Below are 22,108 nucleotides of genomic sequence, written 5' to 3' on the forward strand. Positions count from 1 at the left end.
CGCCCCTCCCCCAGCCCAGCAGCACCCTGCCCCTCTCACCCTACTGCACCTGGTGACCGGGGTGTGACTGGGGGTCTCCTGAGAACAGAGAACGCGTCTTAGTTACATGTTAGCTTTTATGGCTGCCGTGGCTTCAAACGACAGCTACTGTCCCACAGCTCTGGGGTCAGAAGTCCAACACAGGCCTCGCTGGGCTCAAATCAGGACGTCAGCACTGCCCTTGTCCAGCTGTAGCCACACTGCGTCACGCTGCCTCCGTCCTCCTCTGCCAGGAACCCCCGAGACCTGCTCAGGGCCAGAGGACCGCAACACGAACAAACATGTTTCCGCGCTCCTGGCTGCGCTCACCAGGGCCGCTCACGCGCGAGGACGCGGCACAGCCTCCTGCCGACCCCGGCCGCCCTCATCCCAACAAGGGACACACACTGTCAGGCCCCTCTTGTCAAAGCCACGCCCTGGGCCACAACTACAGCTGACTCCTGCACCAACAAGGCCACAGACTCTCAGACTTGAGGCTACTAGTCCAAGGTCACTGAGCCGGGAAGGGGTGCGAGCCCCCACCGGCCCCCATCGCCTCCAAGCACACCCAGCCGGCACGGGGGCAGAGAAGCCGGCCCTGCTGAAGCCCAGCCTGTGGCCTGCAGGGACCCGGGGCGGAGGCGCTGCTCCGCTCGGGCCAGGATGGATCAGTGCGGATTTGGGGGTGGGGGGAGACCTCAGCACCCCCCCATCCTTGTGGTCTGGGGCCTGTGGGGGAGGCGAGCACAGGAGGAGCCCTGCAGCAGGAGCAGCTGACGGCCAGCAAATCCAAGGGGAGCCAGAGGGGAGCCAGGCTTGCAGCCGGACCCTGGGGAGGGCCGGCCGGGCAGCGCGGCCTTCCTGGCGGGTAACGCACGCCGCGCGCTTTCCCACGGCTCCATTTGCAAGTCAGCTGGATGCGAACCTTTCCAGAAGCACTTCTGCTGATCCCAGCCGCCTCACGGCTCCCACGGCGGTGCGTTCTGACGCCGGGCCTCTGGGGCCAGACCCTGAGGACGCCGCTGGCATTCTGGGCGAACTCCCCAGGGTTGAGGGCCCACTGGCACAACGCAGGGGGTGGGGCCTATCAAAATCCACCCAAACTCTGGGGACAGAAGGAATCAGCACTCTAGGGTGAGAGCCAATCGGGACGGGGCCCCAAACCACCATGGCATTCTTTTATCTTCGCTTTTACCATTTCCTAAGGTCAGATGCATACTGGTTCCGGAAAATCCCAGCCTCCCCGCCCCAACCCCACTCCGAGCAAACCCTCGGTTGGTTCTTCTCTTACCCTCAAATGTCTAATGTGCTTAGATAGTTCTCTCATGACCTGTGTGCCTTCCAGGGTCTGATTTTCAACTAACAAAGACAGGACCTGGCCAAGTTCACTCACAACAAGCTTCCCTCCTTCCATGTAGCTTCAGCACGATTTCTGGTCTCACCTGCAGTTTAACTGAGTGAACTCCGCGCACAGCGATTACACTTAACTTTCTTACACAAGACTTTGATCTCCCCAGAGTAAATCACTGCCTTCGTTTGCTTGCTTCTTTTTCAATGTAGCCATTAGCCATTCTTCCCAGGCTCGGGCTCGGCAGCAAGCCCTTGGGGACGCTCTCCACTCTCCCTTGTGCTGGTTCCGCCGCCCCCTCCGCTCTGCACGGCCGTCCTGGGTCTCCTCGGGCCGGATGCACCTTGCCCTTATCCGCGTGCCCTTGTTGGGGTCCTCGCACACAGCAGCTGCTGCCTGAGTGGGGGACCGAGCAGGACAAGCATCCGCGTCCACCTTGCTCATGACCGGAAGCATGGCTGCGCACAGAATCCAGGCCAGAGAGCATTTGCCCCAGAAGTGCAACAGCGCAGTGAGAACGCGGAGTTCCCTGCTCCCTCGCCTTTGAACGTGGCCGTTTCGCCGCTGGAGACTGAGGCCTTCTCCTTCTCTGCTGAGGCCTCACAGAGGCTCCAGCCTGCTTGTTCATCGCATCAGTCAGCGGCTCTTAGCTCCAGACAGCCTGGTTTCCACAACCTTCTCTCTTCCACACTCTGTTCTCTTTCTAGAACTCTGAGATCTTCCTTTTTTTGCTTAAGTTTATTTATTTTGAGAGATGGAGTGAGCAGGGGAGGGGCTGAGAGAAAGAATCCCAAGCAGGCTCTGAGCGGTCAGCGTGGAGCCCAACATGGGGTTTGAACCCCCCTCAAATCATGAGATCACGACCTGAGCCAAAATCAAGAGTCAGATGCTTACGTGACTGAGCCACCCAGGCGCGGAGATCTTCTAATTTTCTTCTATTTTTTGCTCCTATTTACCATCATTTTGTAAAAATTTTTCTTCTTCTTCTTCCCAGGATACCTCCTCTGCTTGACCATCCAAACCTCACAACTGAGTTTTCAAAAGTTCAGCTTCCCAAGAGTCCCCTCCTGATCAGTCCTTGTTCCTTCCTGGTGCTGTGGCTTTCTTCCGGGAAGGCTCACCTGTCTCTGCTCTACGAGGTGGCTCTGGAGGGTCACGAGTGCGGGCAGCGCTCTATTGTTTTAGGTTTTCTACTGCTCTGTACGTTGCCTTCGATCCATCCAAGCTCCTTTTTCTGCTTTTTGCTTTGTTTTTGCAGGTCTCTGCCCTTCGTTTCGTAGACTTGAAGAACCAGTGAGCTCAAGTCCATCGGTGGTTAAGAATGATCCAGAAGCAGCCGTCTGTGGGGGGCAGGGCCTCTGATGGGGCATCTTGCGTCTGCGGCAGCAGCCCCGGCCGGGGGCTCAGACGGCAGAGCTCATGCAGATATTTCCAGGTCATCTGTGGGGTCAGTGTCTCCAGGGGAGATGCCTCCCCTCTCTGTCCCAGGGGACCACCTGCCTGCCGGGAGCCGAGCAGGGGAGGGGCGGGGAGCCTCCATTCCAAGGCGTGGCTTCCACGTGACCCCCGTTTCCAATATGGCACCAAATCCCAGCCTACGCTGTGCTCGGCATCCCCAAATCCACTCCCCGACCAAGTTCCCCAAAGAAACGTGTCTCTGCAACGGCCCCCCGCTGTCTATCCCCCCGCGGTGGCTGCCACCCTCTGAGGAGTGCAGCCCGCGGCCCGAGTGCTGCGGCTGGAACTGGTCTGTGCTCCTGTGGCCCTCCCGCTGCCGGCACCCGGGCTCTCGGGGTCAGTGACACTCAACCACGGCGTCCGATCACGGGGAATCTGTGGGTACCTGCAGTCCCAGGTCTGCTCCTTGGTCCACGGTCTGCCCCGTGTCTACTCCTTGATCGTCACACAGCGAGGTCACAGGACGAAGAGAGCAGAGTGTGTGTGTTCCACCCGCCCCCTCCATCGAACACGCCCCAGGCGTTCTGGAGTCACGGGCGTCAACGTGCTGCAGTGGGGCCCGTCCAGGAGCAGCAGGAGCCGAGCGTCCAAGGCCCCCCGCCACTTGGAAAGCACTGTCCCCATCCTGGGAGGGTTCACATACGCCCCATTGGCTCTCAGGAGATGGCCCACAACACGCAGGAGGACACAGTGCCACGGACAGGTGCAGGCCAGTCCCACAGCTGCCCACGGGCGGGGAACCGAGGCAAGAAGCCCGCAGTGGCTCACACGGGCGCCCAGCAGCCACCTCCGTGACAGCGAGGACAGTGCTCTGTGTCCTGGGGACCATCACAGCAACTCAGCCACGTCCTCAGTCCATTCTCATAAGCCCCTCAATGGCTTCTGTCATCGCACCGCACACGTGAAGAGCCAGCACAGACATGAACTGCCCAAGGTCACGGCCACGGCCACAGGACCAGGGGCCCAGACCCTGAGAGCTTCCTCACCAGCAGCACACATACACACAGCACACATACACACACACCACACATACACACACACACACAGCACACACACCACGTACACCACACACGCCACATACACACAACACATGCCACATACACACAACACATGCCACATACACACAACACACGCCACATACACATACCACACATGCACACCACACATACACACCTACCACACATATACACACCACACACACACTCACACCACACATATACACACACCACACACACACACATACACACCACACACACACACCACACACACACCACACACACACTCACACCACACATATACACACACCACACACACACATACACACCACACACACACACACACACCACACACACACCACACATACACACCATACACACACACCACACACACAGCACATACACACAGCATACACCCACACATACACACAGCACACACACCATACACACACCACACATACACACACCACACACACACACACACACCACACAGCACACACACCACACCCCACACATACACACATACACACATACCCCACACATACACACACCACACACACACACACCACACAGCACACACCCCACACCCCACACATACACACATACACACATACCCCACACATACACACACACACCCCACATACACACCAAGGGTTACCCACCAAGAAAGCAGCAAAACCAAGGCCTCGAGCCACATGTTCTCACTCGCAGGCTACGGCTCGGACCCCAGACCCAGCATGGCTGGGATGGACCAGGGCTGAGGCAGTGGGAAAAAGGGTGGCACTGAGTCCCTGCTGGACACGGCAGGGAACAGACCGGGTGGCCGAGCGGCACCCCCTCTTCCCACTGAACAGGGTCAAGTGTCCCCACCCCCGACAACCGTGCCACCACAGCCCCTGTCTGACGAGGCCCCCATGACCTGGGGCCCTGCCACGGCCAGCACACCTCTGGCCCCGAGGCTCCAAGCAGGAAACTCTCCTGGGCCTCGAGCTCTTGGGTTCCTGGGCGCACAGATGCTGACACACACACGGGGCCCCCGCACACAGCCCCTGCCCAGAGGCTGCAGGCCCACCGGGCAGAGTGAGCGGCTCCTCCCCGGAGAGGGGCCCCGTCGCCCACGAGGGCCCAGGAAAGTCAGGGGAGGCTCCCTTAAAAAGCAGCATCTGACACAGGGGCCTAAGGCCAGGCCAGGCCGGCGAGCTGCAGGGAGGCTGTGGTGGACGGCAGGGAGCCCCGCTCTCCCTGGGCCCCGGCCCCCCCACCCCAAGCTCCGTGCCACGTGGTTTCACGGACCCCGGCGAGAAGGCAGCACCTGTCTCTGGGACGCTGGGCTGGGCACAATCAGGAGACACGCACGGCCGAGGCGGGGAGGCAAAGCCACAGCCCTGTGAATGCTTCCGCTGCCCTTCTGCACTTCCTCCATCGCCAGAGAGGGATGTTCCCTGGACGAGGGGAAGAGACCGGGGCTGCCCGGCCCCGCCCGGCCTCAGCCTCCTGTTGACCCACAGACACCTGGGCGGCTCTGGCCAAGATCCGTGACAACAGACACTGAGCCACAGTGATGCTCCTCGTTCTAAGGCACTGAGTCCAGACAGTCTCTTACACAGAACGTTCCAGGTGGGGCTGACACGGGAGGGGGGACAAAGAACACAAGGGCTCGCAGAGCACGAGGCCCATGCACGGCGCCACGGGCCCAGGAGCACATTCGCTCCTCCCAACAGCCCCTGCGAAACAGAGCGCATCGCCTCCGCCTGAAACAGCAGGACCCTGTCGTTACCCAGGCCACCCGCCTCAGCCACCCTCAACGTCACCTGCAGCCCGAGCGGACTCCACTCGTGGGCCTGCTTCTCACTCAGCCGAGGTGGGGAGGGGCCGAGCCACAGCCACACCATCTCTGGAGGCCCCGGCACGCAGAGCCCCCGCACCCACCAGGGTACTGCTCCTCAGAGTACCTCCTCCCCTCACCGCCTGCGGCCCCTCACCCCACCCCTCCACTCCAGCCCTTGCTTCAGGCTCTGCAGGACCCAGGCAGCCTCACTCACAGGCTGGCCTCACCTCCCAACCCCCACGGGAGAGGCTAGCCAAGCAAAGGCAAGGCCACACGGGCACTGGCCCCTAGAGGCCATGTCTGAAATCCCGGCTTGGCCACTGCCTGACACTCGAAGCTGAGCTAGCATGAGCCCCTCTCGGTCTGTCTCCTCCCCTGCAAAGTGAAGACCACCCATGTGGACTATATGCCATCACCTGGCAGCCAAAGGCATCCACAGTGCTGACCGTGGGGGACTGACCGCGGTGGTGGAGGAGGCAACCTACCCAACACACGCCCCCGGGGGATTGACCCAGCCAGAGCCAGGCTCCCCTGACAGCAGACCTGGGCCTGCGGCCAGCGCCTGGGCCAGCCTCTCCCTGGGCCTCCGTTCCGTACCTGCAAACGGAGCCCCTTCCCAGGGAAGGAGGACAGCACGCGGCACAGACACCGGACACGCTGCCACCTCCTGGTCCGCTCTGGGCTTGAGAAAGACAAACACAGTCATCACCCAGTCGGGTGCCTGGCCACCGTAGGGCGGGGGCCCAGGGGAACCTGGCTCACTCCCGGCTGAGCCGGCCCGCACGAGAGCTACCTGTGCACCACAGAACACACACAAAGCCGGGGCGGCGGGGGCGGAGTTCTGCCCTTCAAGCGGAAGGAATTTACTTAGCTTCCGGAAAACTCCTGGAACTCCATACAGCATGTCCTGGGGAGGCTCCCACTTCCCTAGACCGGGGGGTGGAGGGGGAGGGCTTTGAGGGCTCAGTCGGTAGAGCATCTGAGTACAGCTCAGGTCCTGATCTCGCGGTTCACGGTTCAGGCCCTGCGTCGGGCTCTGTGCTGACAGCTCAGAGCCTGGAGCCTTCTTCAGATTCTATGTCTCCTTCTCTCTCTGCCCCTCCTCGACTCATGCTTGCTCTCTCTCTCTCTCAAAAATAAACACTAGAAAGAAAAAAGAACGAAAGACCAGGGTGGCAGGCTGGAGACAGTCCCTCGGTGCTGGGGCTGCAGGCAAAGGGAAACCCCTGCCAGGATCCTTTTCCGTCTGTGGGAAAAATGCTTTCAGACGCTGGAGGCAGAAGCTGCCCCAAGGGCCCTGGTGAAGAACCAATATGGCTTTGGAATGCGTGAGAGCTGCCCTGGGGAGGGGCAGAAACCATTCCTGGCCTCTGTCAGAGGCCCCTAAATGCTGGGAAAGAGATGTAAAATTTTCCTGTACAAGATCGACCATCAAGGCAGAGTCGGACGCCCTGGGGTGGGGGTGGGGGTGCAGGATCACTGGGAGAGCCCCCCCCAAAACCCAGGAGCTCAGAAAGGCCTAAGGCTAAAGCGCTAAGGTGCAGCTGGACCAGACAAAAGAGCATCTCCCCCCGACACCTTTCCTCTCTGAGCCAGTAAATCAGAGCCGCAAGTAACAACAGTCTATCCCGGGGGGAGGGACACGGATGTACGGGCAGACCCTTCCGAGGCTCCGACCAAAGGTGAAAGTGGGCCAGGGACAGTGAGGAAAGACCCTTTGGAAACTCAGCCCCCGTGTTAAGGACAAGGTGATGCTACAGAACTAAAGCCAGCGGTCATCCAAGGGACCATAGCAACAGCAGAGCCCAGACACGGCCCGGCGCACACCAGGCCGACTGCCCCCCAACACTCATGGCCTGGCAGAAAAAGGCAGGCCCATTTCCAAGCAGAAACACCACTGACCTTCATCTCCAAACTCAGTACACTACATACAACATTCAATCAAAAAAGTACTACTCTGTATGGAAACCAATTCAACAATAAATTATGTTTAAAAAAAAAAGAAGTACTACTCATCAAAAAAGCCAAGGAATGCTTCAGATTCTGTGTCTCCCTCTCTCTCTCTCTGACCCTCCCCTGCTCACGCTGTCTCTCTCTCTCTCAGAAATAAATTAAAAAAAAAAAAAAGGCAAGGAAAAAGAATTGTCTCGTGTCAAGAGACAAAATAATCAATAGAATCAGAGATTTTAAAATAAGTCTAATATGTTAAAGGACGTCATGGAAAAGGTGGTCAGCATGCTTGAACAGATAGGGTATTTTGGCAGCGAGATGGAAACTGGAAGTGGAAACGCTAGAGGAAAAATGGAAACACAGGAACAGAACTGTACTGTACGATGCTTCTGAGTGCTCGCAGACCTGACTTTGCAGATCTGACACAGCTGAAGAAGTCCGTTAACCTGAAGAATGCTCAACGGAAATTTCCCAAGCTGAAGCACACAGAGAGGTAATCAACACAATATTAAAGAGCAGTAAGACAATATCAATCTGGCACGTATGTAACTGGAATCAGAAGGAGAAAGAGAGAGAACGGGACAGAGTATCTAGGAGACCATGGTGGAGAATTCTTCCAAAATAACGAAAGGAAACAAACAGATCAGAGAAGCTCAGAGAGCCCAAGCAAAGCCAGTATCCACCTCCACCAGCCCCAAAACTATATGCCCGGGCACATCATACTCCAAGTGCTGAAAATCAAAGATAAAGAGAAAATCCTGAAGGATTTTTATCCTCAGGAAAATTTTTAAAAAATTTTTTTTAATAAAAAAGACCCATTCCACAAAGGAACAAAGAACTGTAACTGACTGTTCGTCGGAAATGATGTACCACAGGACAACGGGGTGACACATCTAGAGTTCTGAACGATGTGACGAGGGGGACCTGGGAAGGATGGTTAGTCCCACACTTGGTGGAGGAGTGGCATCTTGAAGATGAGAAGTCCTCATCAGGTAATCGGGGAGGGGGGGGGAGGAAGAGCACGCCAGAGAGAGGGAGGAACCGGGCATGTTCTGACAGTTCCCGGAGGCTGGCAAGTAAGGACGCAGAACAGGTGAATCTGGATGATTACAGGACAGACTACGGACTGTAATGATGCTGGAGGGCCAAGAAGGGCCAGTGAAGAGGTCTAATGAGGGAGTGACCGAGGTCAGAGTTGTTTCTAAGAGGTCACTTTAGCTGCAGAGTAAAAGGTGAACTGAGCGGGGGGCCGTGCAACACTCCAGGCATGAGAGGAAGGATCCCAAGAACGTAGCAGGTGCAGAGAGGCGCGGACAGCTCTGGAGCTTACTGGGTGCAGTCCAGTGTCCCATAACACTCTCAGCAGTAGAGTGTCGAAGCCCCCAGGCCCCAGGAGCCCCTGTTCCCCATCAGCGGGGGCAGGGAGAGGACAAATAAACGGACACCAATAACCAAGTGCGTGTGGGGGGAGGGGCAGGAGAAGTCGTCACTGTTGAGGATGAATGAGAAATGAGGCATCAGGATGAGACCCTGGAGCTCAGGGAGGGCACCGGGAATCCCTTCCCTTTCCACTGGAGTCAGAAAGACGCTCCTCCCGAGGCCCCGCCTCCCTTCTCTCTCCAGAACCCTGAGAGCGGCTCTTCAGGCTTTCTCTTCCAAGGCCAAGTGGCGAGGAGGGGAGAGGTTCCCCTCGGCAGCCCAGGAACCTGGACATGCCGCCATCCTCCCCGACCCCAAGCCCTCTTGACTGTGTGCAGACCCCGGAATAACAGCTAAGGGAGGGGCGCCTGGGAGGGGCGCCTGGGTGGTCAGTCAGTTAAGGGTCCAACTTCAGCTCAGGTCATGATCTCGTGGCTCACGGGTTCGGGTCCCACGTCAGGCTCTGCACTGACAGCTCAGAGCCTGGAGCCTGCTTCTGATTCTCCCTCTCTCTGCCCCTCCCCCACTCGTACTCGGTCTCACTCTTTCTCTCAAGAATAAACATTAAAAACAATTTAAAAAAAAAAAAGCAAAGGGAAGGAGCAGGGAGAGAAGGAGAGAAAGAGAAGGGGGGACAAGGAGGAGGAACCCCACAGCTCCCTCTGAATGAAACCATGTTTCACTCCTCAAACCTCTGCCCTCCCTTCTGGAAGGCGGGTAACTTAACCCCTGTGCTGAACAGCACTAGCCCCACTGTGCGGTGTCGCTGAAAGGGACAGCGTGCACGCCGGTCTCAGAACAAATGTGAGAGCGAGGTGGGGGGCAGGTCCCTCAACACTTTGTACCCCGCTTCCTGGTGTAAGCACTGGGCCGCTGAACAGCCCCTTCCCCAGGCCGCGGGAACCGGAAATGAGACGCCACATGGGAGCACCTGGGAGGCACCTGGCACAGAACAGGTGCAGCCAAACGTGAGCTCCCATCCCCATGATCTCTCCCCAACTCTTCCGGGGCTTGTTCATGTCTGTTGTCTACAAGTAAAACCCAAACCCTCAATGCCGGGTCCAACCTCTCCCTTCCTTTCCCCCTCCCTGGGCCTCTATCCATCTACAAAAAGAAACAATCACAAGAACACAAGACTGTTCTGAGACTCCAAAGACGCTGACAGGGGGACTGTAGCTGTCATTGGTAATCCCACCCAGCTTCACATCCAGGTCCCACATAAGGCCACCTCCTCCATGCAGTCCTCCAGGGATCCTCCTTCCAGGGTCCATGACCTGGCCTTGAGAATAACCACCCTGTCCTGTCACTCAGCTCTCAGCATCCGGAGCCTGGCTTCCCACTGTCACCGCCAGCTCCTCGAGAAGAGTGTCCCCGCATTCACAGCACTCCCCAATCCGCCTTTCCTAGGCATGGTGGCATGCGCGTACAAAGAAGAGTCATCCCCTGGCCTGGGACCTGAGGATCTCCCCACAGCCCCCTCACCCCCCTCTGTCTTGAGATTTAAGAGTCAAATGAATCCATCAGGTCCAATCCCCCCATTTTTCTTGGGCTCCAGCCAAGCAGCACTTCCCAGGGCAGATGCTCCGTGACTTCAGGGACCAGAGTTGGCAGAATGAACAGCAGTGCCCACCGTCGAACCGGCTCAGTCACAACACGCTTCCACTGACAGTCAGATGTCACACTTGACATCAAAGAGGGGCTGTGAGAATGAAGGCTTATAAACACGGACGGAGATCCAGAGCACAGTCCTCCGCGGAAGGCACGGCGCGATCCCAGGCCCTGGACCATGGGTGAACAGGTGCTACCCCAGAAGCTCCCGGCGACAATGGCAGTGTCTGAGCCCCGTGCAGCCCAGGATGACAGCCACAAGCTACTGTGGCTACTGAGCCCGAGACGTGACAAGGGCTGCTAAGGAACCCAGTTCCTGCTTTTGTGCCCTTTCAATTCACTGAATCTAAAAAGCCACGTGTGGCTACAGGCTGCTGACCTGGGCGGCACAGTCCTAACATGCCACCTGCGCTAAAATGTCAGAAACACAGAAAGGTTCCCAGAGCGTAGTGGAGGGCCGAGGGGAAACCAGGATCTCATTACTCCCAGAAATCCCCGGCCCCGTGAACCCCTGTTCTGCATCAGCGGGAAGGGGGACAAGGTCTCTACAAGCCCTTCCAGTCCCGCCCAATTGCAAGTTCATTACGATCTCCCAGACTTGGTCACTGGAAACCCAAGGGGCCCTGTGGTTTCTCTCAGGGGCCTCCGCTAGTCCCAGCTACTTGCCCCAAGCCTGGCACCAACCACCCTGTAGCCACCTGTCCCCCAGCCGCCGGTGCGCTCGCTGAGGGCAGGCAGCAGCCCGAGCACCTAGAAAAGCATCTTGGGCATCAGGTGCTGGTGAGTAAAGACCCGTGTCAATTACACGACCCTTCCTCGCACTCACCAGGCATGCGGCACTGGGAGGGGCGCTCACGCCTCATCCCCCCCTTCCTCAAGCTTCCCATCAAGATGGTAAGGGGGTCTCCCCGGCTCCTGCAAAACCACAGCTCCAAAGGTGGGCGGGGAGCACTCACCTCTTCCTAAGGCACTCCAGCTTCATCCAAAGCCGCGACCGGCCTGTGCTCAAGGTAATGGCCTCCAGGACCCCAGCGCCGGGGCCACCCCCAGCGACTGCCCAAAAGTTTGGCTGCAGATTTCAGGGCAGGGGAAACCAAGGCTCAAACTTGCCCCAGGGCAATGGCCTGCTGGGACCAGACCTTCCTGCTACCAGAGGCCACTGGCCAGGACTTCCAGAGCCCTTTCCTCTGGCTGACAGAAAATCTTTACAGCGCACTTTGGGGGCCAGTTTTTCACCCCCTTGATCATGTCATGTAACAAACTTCATGAACGGTGGGGTGGGGGGAGCAAACGTCTTCAGAGGCACCGGAAAGAGCCTGGAAAGGCCACAAGGACTGCTGGATTTTTTTTTCTTTTTAAGTTTTAAAGAGGTGGCTCTCTAGGGTTCTGTCTGAAGGGACCTCACGCAAGGCACAAGGTTCTCAAGGCCACCACTGGGTTTTCTGTCACCAAGGGAAAGAGCCCTACGTTCATTCTTCTTATTAAAAAGTCTATGGTGTGCTTTCATCTGTCTTTGAATGATGTAAGTTACAAACAAGATTTGAGTTTGGGTTATGTAGAAAACTTCCTTAAACTAGCATCTCATTCCCCATCAAGGTGCCTGGGAAGGTCCCCACAGAACCCCACCAGACCCCCAACGCAGGGTCCCTCCAAAGCGTCCCCCACAAGCCCCAAGTGCACAGCTTTCCAAGCAGGCCTCCGGGTGTGTGTCTCCCCCCACACCAGCTTCTTAATTTCATAAAATGGAGGAAAGAACACAAAACCACAGCCCCTCCTCTGCAATTCAAAACTCGTAACGCGCTCCCCAAACCAAGTTTTTCACAATTCATTTGGAGGCAAACCCTGTCCGAAACTGACATGAGATGGTTTTTTCAGTCTTTATTGCTGCTATTTTTAATGCAGGGGTCCAAAGGACAGCCCCACATCCGGCTGGGGGTCTTACAGCCGTATGGTATCTATGACGCTAAAATCTGGGAACTGCTGAGCCCCCACACCCATGGGGCCCTGGGGCTGCAGCAGAAGGAAAGCCCTTGGCCATGACTAACGCAGGGTGTGCCGTCTCCTTCCTTTTTGCCCCTTCCCAAGGACAGCAGGCAGCACCTCCAGACTTCTTCAACCTCCCCCAACCAACAAGGCTCCCCACCCCCTCCACGGACAGCCCCTTCCCCAACCTTCCTCAGAGGACCAGGCCTACCTCTCAGGTGTCTGGGACCCCGCACAGCTATGAGAGCCAGGCCTACGGCCTCCAGCAAGCTGCACCGCTGCTGATCCCACATGACCTCCAGGCTGGCCACCTTCCACACCAGGCTACAGAGACACACTGCACGGTCTGGACCCAGGTGTCCCTCCTGGTCCAATCCCGTGGCCACCAGGAAATCCCTCAGGTATGTTCAAAGCACAGGAAAGCTGCCTCTCTTCCCCACAAAACTCAAGAGAGACACTACATGATAATCTCTTACATCAAGTCCTGGGCAGACCAGCCTGGCTTTAAATCCCAGCTCTGCCACTTATCAGCTGTGTGACCTTGGGCCAGCCACTGCCCCTCTCTGAGCCTCACTGCCTAGACCGTAAAGCGAAGATGCCATCTCTACCTTACAAGATCGTCATGAATGCAAGATCAGTTAATGCTGGGAAATATGATGCCCTGGGTCCTGCCTGATGACACCTGGGTGACAGAGGCGGCCCTAGAACAAGGGAACACCGGGCATGCACTGGGAGCATGGCTGGTCCCATCCCCCACCCGGTGCCCACGCAGGAAACGAGGGACGCCCTGACATCCGTTTTATCCCCCCTCCCCAAATAACCACCAGGACTTTGCACTCATCAAAGGCTGAACTGGGCCCCAGAACAGAGACGTTAAGTGACTGTCCAAGGTCACACAGCCAGCTGGGTAACGGGCGGGGAAGCCTGGAGGGGTGGTGGCCCAGGGCCTGTCCGCCTTGCAGCCCCGGCCGAACAGGCTCTATCCCCAGCGGTCGCTGTCCAGCCGTGGACACCCGGGCCCACCTCCGAAGGTCGCCGGCCTCGGTTTCCCTAAATGCCGGCCGACCCCCACCCCCCCCGCCNCACCGGACTTGGGGTAGGTGACGATCCACACGTCGCTGGGCCGCACCGGGAAGTTGGCGATCTCCTCCATCTTCCCGCGGCAGAAGGGCGGCAGCCGCACGCCGTGGAACTCGAAGTACTTGCTCTCGAACTCGCCCGGGGTGCTGGGGGTCTCTGCCTCCCTCTNTCATTCGTCGTCCCGCTGATGCCGTCGTCCAGCAGGCGCTCCACACGGACTCAGAAACACTCCCGCCACAAGTGACCGCGAAGAGTCATCATCACATATTGGGACTAGCTGATCTGTACCAGGCCCTGGGCCGGGCTCCCCAGAGACTTCAGGCAAAAGCCCGGCCCTCTTGGGGGCTTACGTTCGTCAGTAACCAAGATAATCGCCGGTGGTGATAGGTGCTATGCACGGTATGCCTCGTAACCGCCTGCGGGCGAAGGGGGGCTGTTGATCCAGGTGCCAGGACCAGCCCCAGACCTCAAGGGGCAGACTCTCAGGATAGCGCCTCCGAAGTCTGCACTTAACAAGGCACTTCTTGTTCAGACTACAATTTGAGAACAACGGAATTCTAAAGAGGTGTTAACATGACCCCACATCACAGACGTGTATTAAGCACCTACCACATGGGGTTGAAAACAGCGGGGTCCTGGTTATTATTCTCTGAGTCTCGATGTCCTTGACCGTGAAAAGGGAATGATAGTCTCTATCCCTAGGTTCTGTAACGGGGGGGAAAGGACAGCGATAACTGCACCAGCAAGAATCCTGAGTAAAGCAGGCGGACAGGACCTACTCGCTCTCTCCTTGCCGTGGAAGGAGTCACTTGTGAGTCTGGCAAGGGACATGCACACACGAGCAGGGAAGCATGGGCCGTCCGGACAGAGAGAGGAGAGAGCAAGGAACCCTGAGTCTGAGGTTTGTGGGTGTCCTTACCAAAACGAAAGAAGACAATCCAAGCACCCAAGACATTAAGAATGATCAGGAAAAGGCACAGACAGCTGGCCAAAGGCTGTAGGAAATGAGCAAATGGATGAATGAGGGCTGGGGGGGAGATGAGGGCTCTCACTGTGGGAGAAGGCGAGGGAGATGGTCTTGGATTGGAATCTGAGGTATTGACATGAATTTATGATTTTTAAAACTACCTATTTCTCATCTTTGGTGAACAGGCCTTCAGGTACTGGTATTTCACTAATAACTAGGCACACTCAGAGCCCATATATTAGTTTCTCAATTCTTCCCCAGCAAAAGGAACCAGACTTTCTTGGGGGAAAAGGCCAGTTTGAGGGCTGGGGGGGGTGGGGTACAAAATGAGCCTAAAACATCTTGTTGGGCAAAAAAATAAAGCGTTAAAAATGATGGGATAGGTCAAAAGGACACAGTGGCTAGCTTGGACGGCCAAATTAGGAAAATTCTGTGCCTATTAAACAAAAATAGGAAACGCTCAAACGCCCATCAAAGGTAGACTGGGATATACTCATACAATGAAATACTACATGGCGATAAAGAAATAAAAAGTTACTGGTACGTGCAACAACCTAGGTGAATTTCACAATCAAAATGATGAACAGAAAAAACCGAACACGAATGGTGATATGTTGTGTGATTCCATTCCTATGCCTTTCATTCAAGGACAAACAAAACTCATCTATGGTGATAGAGGTCAGAGAGTGCTTAATTTGGTGCAGAGGCTGGGGTTTCCTGAGAATAGACGCAAGGGTACCCTCCAGAGTGTTGGAAACATTATGTCTTGCTCTCAGTGATGGGCCCATGATGATAGGGACATGTGTGAATACGGTTACAGGTGTAGATAAAGATTCAGGTCCTGCTTCGTGGTCACGCAGCCAGTAGAGTCATGTTCAGAATGGCCCTGCACTTGGGGTTTCATATTCTGTGGTCACTGTCTTGAGATTCTTAATAATTTTGACTCTGAACTTTGCTTTATAAGTGAAGTCTGATGGGGCAACGGAGCAAGTGTCGAGGGCGTGGAGCCTCAGTTCATGAGTAGTACCACCTCCTGCCACCTTCCCAGAACAAGCTCTTGACCGCCCACTCCTCTGCCCTGTAGTGCTCTAACCCAGCCCACCCTCTCTTCCTGCCCCTGCCCCGTGACCATGGGACCAGGGCATCAGTGGAAAGAGGGTTTGCTTTCATGCCCACACCCCACGGCGTGGCAGATGGGGCATTCTTGTCATTTCTGTCCTAGACTGGCAGCACCACAGCACATTTGGTGAATGAATCACAAAGGTGAGCCTCTCTTGGGGCGCCTGGGTGGCTCAGTCGGTTGAGCGTCCGACTTCAGCTCACGACATGATCTTGCGGTTCGTGAGTTCGAGCCCTGCATCAGGCTCTGTGCTGACAGCTCAGAGTCTGGAGCCTGCTTTGGATTCTGTGTCTCCCTGTCTCTCAGCCCCTTCCCCACTCATGCTCACTCTCTCAAAATTAAAAAAACATTTAAACATTTAAAAAAAACTTAAAAAGAAAGGTGAGCCTCTCTCCCGCCATCAATTCAAGTCGCCATTTCTCTGGTGTGGAGCTTGCAATACCCTTGGGGTGGGCAGGCCTGCGGGAAGGGGCAGTGCCTGGCTTGAGTTCCCTGCTCCCAGTCAGGGCATGGTGTGTTGATTTCACCGCTGACAGGAGGAAGTGGGCCGCTCTCAGAATCCTGGAGTGGGTCCCTAGGCTCCTGTGAGTATCTGCAGTTACCTACAAGCATCCCAGTGTTGGAGAAAATGACAATAAATGGAAAATTAAAAATAAATGGAAAAACATCACGGCAGGTTGGGAGAGAGATTGTAGAAGGGGAAAGCTCTCTTTTTGAACAAGAGGCCCTACATTTTAGTCTTGCACTGGGACACACAAATTATGCCCTATTGATGGGCACCTGGGTGTCTCAGTCGGTTAAGCATCTGACTTCGGCTCAGGTCATGATCTCACAGCTTATGGGTTCATGCCCCATGTTGGGCTCTGTGCTGACAGCTCAGAGCCTGGAGCCTACTTCAGATTCTGTGTCTCCCTCTCTCGCTGCCCTCCCCCCCAAAAAAAATAAACACTAAAAAACATTATTCCCTGTATAGATGTATTTGCAAAAAAAAAACCATCAAGCTATACACAGATTTGTGTATGTACATTATACGTAAATAACAATCTACTATGGCTATGTATGTATGCATTTATACCTAAATTGAAATATTTTAAATGAGCTTATTTTAAAATGAATTAGGAAAGGAATGATAGAAACAAAGAACCCATGATTCCACCTGAAACTAAGAATTAATTAGAGAAAACTGTTCTTTCCAATAAAATGGCAACCAATAAATATAAAAGGAATGATGGCATTATAAAATCACCATTTTTCAGCTATCATAGTAACAATTAATAAGATAAGTGTATCATTTGAAGCTAAAATTATCATTGGGTGAAGATTTGTTGAGGAAGATGGTATTTTTCCAGTCTCAGTGCATCTACCCACAGATTGCTTGTCAATTACAAAGGGAAGAAGGAAACTTAATAGTGGACGAATCTGGCAGACACCATCTTAACCAAGTGATCAAAATAAGCACCACTAATAGCAGGCAAAGTTATGCCTTGTGCCTCCTGATGTGATGTACCGAGAAGGATGTAGAAACACTTGTGTGGCTACTCTACCAAACATTCATATCCTGAATCTAACAATAGGGAGAGAACACAAACCTAAGCCAAGGGACAGTCTATAAAACAACAGACCTGTACTCTCCAAACATGTCCATGTCATAAAAGATCAACGAAAAGCTAAAAGGACTGTTCTAGATTAAAGAAGACCACATATATTTGACAACTAAATGTGATTTGTGACTCCAGATTGGATCATGGAAAAAAAAAAGCCATAAAAGACATTACTAGGACAATTTGCAACATATGAATATGGACTGGATGTTAACTGGTAGCATTGTACTAATTTTAAATTTCATGAATTTTAAAACTGTACCGTGGATGTGTAAAACGATGTGTTTTTTCTTAGGAGGTACATACTTAAGGATTTGGGGATGTGGAATCATGATGTCCGCAACTCCCTGTCAAACGGCTCTACAAGGAAGACTACGCTTAACACTAATGTGAGTGCATGTGCATACATACAGTGAGAGAGGGTATGTGGCAAATGTCGCAATTAGCCTAAGTGATGGTATGCATTCATTGTTTCATAGTTTTCTATTACTGCTGTAACAAAGTACCACAAACGCAGTGATTTAAAACAAAACTTTATTATCCTATAGGTCTGTAGGCCAGACAGCTAATGAGTGTTTCACTATGATAAATCAAGGAGTCCACAAAGCTGCACTTCTTTCTGGAGACTCTGGGGATGGATTCATTGTCTTGCCTTTTCTAGCCTCTAGAGGCCACCCAAACTCCTTGGCCTGTGGCCCCTTTCTCCATCTTCAAAGCCAGCAATGGAGGGTCTAGTCTTTCTCACATTATTTTACCCTGACACTGACTGACTCCTCCTTTGCATCCCTCTTCCACATTTAAGGACCCTTGTAATTACGTTGGGCCTACCCAACAATCCGGGATAATCTATATTAAATTAAGGTCAGCCAACTAGCAACCTTAATGCCATCTGCAACTTTAATTCCCTTTGACATGTAACATAACATATTCATATGTTCTGGGGATCAGGACGTGGACACGGTGTGGGGTGGGAGGGAGGACTGTGTTATTTTGACTACTTCAGTTGTATTACTTCTTGTAACTTTTCTATAGGTCTAAATTTTTTAAGAATACAAATCTGAAGAAAATCCTTTAAAAAAGAAAATCCTGAAGATTCTACCCAAAAGCTACTAGATTTGATAAGTGAGTTTAGCAAGGTCACAGATACAAGGTCAAAGAACAAAAATCGATGATATTTGTACATACTATCAACAAACTATTGGAAATTAAAATTTTAAAATTATCATTTTCCATAGCATCAGAAAATATTAAATGGCTTAGGAGTATATGTAAGAATATATGTGCAAAATATGTATAACAGAATCTACAAAACAGCGAGGAGATAAATTAAAGAAAACCTAAAGAAATGGAGATATATACCCTGTTCATAGATTGGAAGCCTAGACATTGTTAAGATACCCATTCTCCTCATATTCATCTATGGAGTCTGTACAGTGCCAAGCAAAATTCCAATGGGCCTTCTTGTAGAAAATAACAAGCTGGTTTTGAAACCTATATGGAACAGCAAAAAAAACTAGAATAGTCAAAACAATTTTGAAAATGAACAACAAAGCTGGAAGGCTCACACTACCTGATCTTCAAGTCTTACATTTACACTAAGGCTATAAATCAAGACAGCATAAGATTGACATAAACACAGATATAGATAAATGGAACAGGATAGAGATCCCAGAAATAGACACGTAGAAATAATTGATTGATTTTGGACAAAGGTATCCTTAAGGAGCAGAAAACAGAAGTTTCTTATGAGCCAAAGCTGTCCACCAAGGCCTGGTCTACCCAGTCGGTAGTGATGGCTACATCTCTGGAAGTGTGTAAGAGGCTGGATAGACTTCTGTCCTGAAGAGCTAGCTTCTTCTAACTAAGGTGGATCCCGAGATTCTCTGCGCTGAGATCCCCACTGCTGCTGAGGCTGCAGGAAGCCGTCGCTGGTTGCTGTCCTTGGTGCTGAATGCACACGGTTCACCAGATCCTACTGCCCTCCCAGTCTGGGATTCTGGGTATTTTGCATTTGTGTGTACAAGCCAAGCTTTAAGGTCAAGTACTCGCTTATTATGGAAACGTCAGACATCTACAAAATTAGAGGAAATAATATAATGAACTTCTGTGAACTCATCACAGATGAGTGAACAGTGTCAACTGTTATCAATCCCTATTTCATCAACTCCCTACCTAGATTATTTTGAAGCAAATATCATGTAGAGTTTCACTCAGAAATATTTCAGTATAGACGTCTAGAAGATAAAAACTCTTTGTAAACATGTTCCCAATATATTAACACAAAAAGCAATGGACCTTCCTTAAATCACCAAATATGTGGTTAGTATACAACATCAGATTTATGGGGTGGGGGTGAGAATTCGAAGCTCAGAGAGGTTGAGGTAGCTTCCTGGGGATGCCTAATGTAGCCAGGATTTAGTGCTGGGATAGAGGTCATCCCACCAGCATCACATGACCCCAGCCACAGATTGGCACATACCAGCCTGCTTGCCACAGATGACATGAAGCAATTCTGAGATATAGATTGATGGCTCAGGCAGGTGTCCACACCCACAGAGTTGCCCCTGAGGACATCAGTGCCTATAGGACACTACAGGCTCCGACCACACTCCTGCCCAGACAGGTGTCTAAGTCAAGATCAATTTTACATCAGAATCTCTGCATAAGAGTCAGCAGCATCAGTATTTTCCAGCCAGCATTCTAGTGTGCAGACAGAATTGGAACTATAACCTGACCTGGATTTGAATGCTAACCCCACCACAGACTGGTATTTGGGACAAGGCACTTCACTTCTCTGAACCTCAGATTCTTTGCGGGCTCACCTTACCATGGGCCTCCTCCAACCTGCCTTTGCACCTGCAGAATAATCCCCTCCTGAAATAACTTTCTGCCAACCCAAAATCTAGGCTTCCATGAAAACCCAGTTCAGAAACCCATTCCTTTGTGGCTAATCTCCTCCATGAATCATCTCTAATACAGAAGTATTAATTGTCTATGTTATGGGCTCAGAGCAGAGCTGAAGTCCCGTTAGAAACCAGCTAGTCTAACCCCTGATTTTATTTTTTTTTTAATTTTTTTTAATGTTTTATTTATTTCTAGGAGAGAGAGAGAGAGAGACAGCCGGAGCAGGGGAGGGTCAGAGAGAGAGGGAGTCACAGACTGAAACAGGCTCCAGGCTCTGAGCTGGCAGTCAGCACAGAGCCCGACGCGGGGCTCGAACCCACGAACCGCGAGATCATGACCTAAGCGAAAGTCGGACGCTTAACCGACTAAGCCACCCAGGCGCCCCGAACCCCTGATTTTAAAGACAAGGAAATGGGGAATTGATCAAGTACATAACTTGCCTGACATCACAAAGCAGGTGCACAATGAAGCTTTAATGGTCTGGGAATCTTTCTGCTTCCTGGAGCACAGACTTCAGCATTTCCAGGTCTACCACTTGCCAGTGAACATAACCCTTCTCGGTTTCCTCATCCATAAAACACAGAGAATGTTGCAACCTCCCAGGGTTGCTGTAAGAATTGAGGTTATGAACTTTGTAAAGTGTAAGGTGAGTGCACTTAAAAGGGTTAGACTTCCTATTATTTCCACAGAGATAGCAACAGAGGCAGGTGAACTCCTTGAAGCAGGGCTCTGCCTCAGGCACCAGGACACACCCAGCAGACACTGGCACTCAGAAAAGCAGGTGGGGGAGGGGGTTTGCAGCCAGTCTGGGAATGTGGCTTGACAATGGGAGCCAAGGCTGTGCCAAGGCTCCAAGGCCCAGAGAGGTCCTCGGCTGGAACACTGAAAGAAAAAGGAAGGTTGTGGACCCATGACTTTAGTTCACCTGATGGGAGACCATGGCATAGGTCCAGAGAGGGCTCTGGTATCACACAAGTCTGGGCCCCATCAAGCTCCCCTGAGTTTTGTCTAGACTGTCCCCCACCCAGGAGTGATGTGAGGCTCAAAGGAAGCCCACCACTCCTCCCAGTCTGGTGCCTAACACAGAGCAGATGTGAAGTTAGTGATTTCACTTCCTGCTGCTTCTTTCTGAGCAATAATTCCTGCCATATGATGTTAGTCTACAAGGACTGTTGGTGGATTGGTGGCTCAGTAAAACCCACAGGAGTTGCCTGGGCTAAGCTCATTCATTCTGAGGCTACATTCACAGAGGCAGTGACCAGGAGGTGGGAGGTGAAAGGCAATTTAGGTCCAGTAGTGGTCATATCATATCAGGTCAAGTCATATCGTATCAGGGGCAGCACTGGACCCCATACTCCCAGAGGGATTTGAACAAACTAGGGATAAGCGGTTATAGTTTACTGAGCAGCAAGTCTGGGTTGGGGATGCTCCTGAGGAGTGGTTTTAAGGCAGAGGCTGTTCATTGCGGAGCAGAGAAGCCTCAGAGGGACCAGATCACCACCTTTCTATCCCTGCCAGGCTGTCTTCAGGCAGAGGGAGCAGGCCGGGTCCGTGAGCCGGTACCAGATGGAGAGCTGGTACCAATGGAGAAAGCCACAGGCAGTCAGATTTTCAAGGCACATGAGAAAACATCTAGGAGTTCAAGAGGAGAGAAATCAGGGAAGCACTTATAAACTGTAAAGCACTGTGAGCGATACTCGTGAACAATCCCTGCAACCACAGTTCTGCAGAGATGACCCTGATGCATGAGCCACAAATAGTAGAGACCAAGAAGAAGTTTTCAGAGCAGAGCATTATCAGCAACTGAGATATTCAACCATGTAGGATAG

The 22,108-nt window shown here is 53.0% G+C and overlaps 1 protein-coding gene across 1 annotated transcript in view; it reads right to left on the bottom strand.

Annotated features, from left to right (window-relative positions):
- The window catches only part of SULT4A1 (sulfotransferase family 4A member 1), a 34,493-nt gene extending 18,707 nt beyond the window's left edge, over positions 1 to 15,786 (bottom strand). The window contains exons 1-2 of the mRNA XM_077757893.1: positions 15,757 to 15,786; positions 13,694 to 13,853 (exon numbers count right to left, since the gene is read on the bottom strand). Coding sequence (XP_077614019.1) covers positions 13,694 to 13,853; positions 15,757 to 15,786 — 190 coding nt within the window. The remainder of the gene's footprint in view (positions 1 to 13,693; positions 13,854 to 15,756) is intronic.
- Positions 15,787 to 22,108: the final 6,322 nt, after the last annotated feature.

The sequence above is a fragment of the Crocuta crocuta genome, unplaced genomic scaffold (genome assembly GCF_008692635.1).
Source record: "Crocuta crocuta isolate KB4526 unplaced genomic scaffold, BGI_CrCroc_1.0 scaffold143, whole genome shotgun sequence".
Classification (NCBI taxonomy): Eukaryota; Metazoa; Chordata; class Mammalia; order Carnivora; family Hyaenidae; genus Crocuta; species Crocuta crocuta.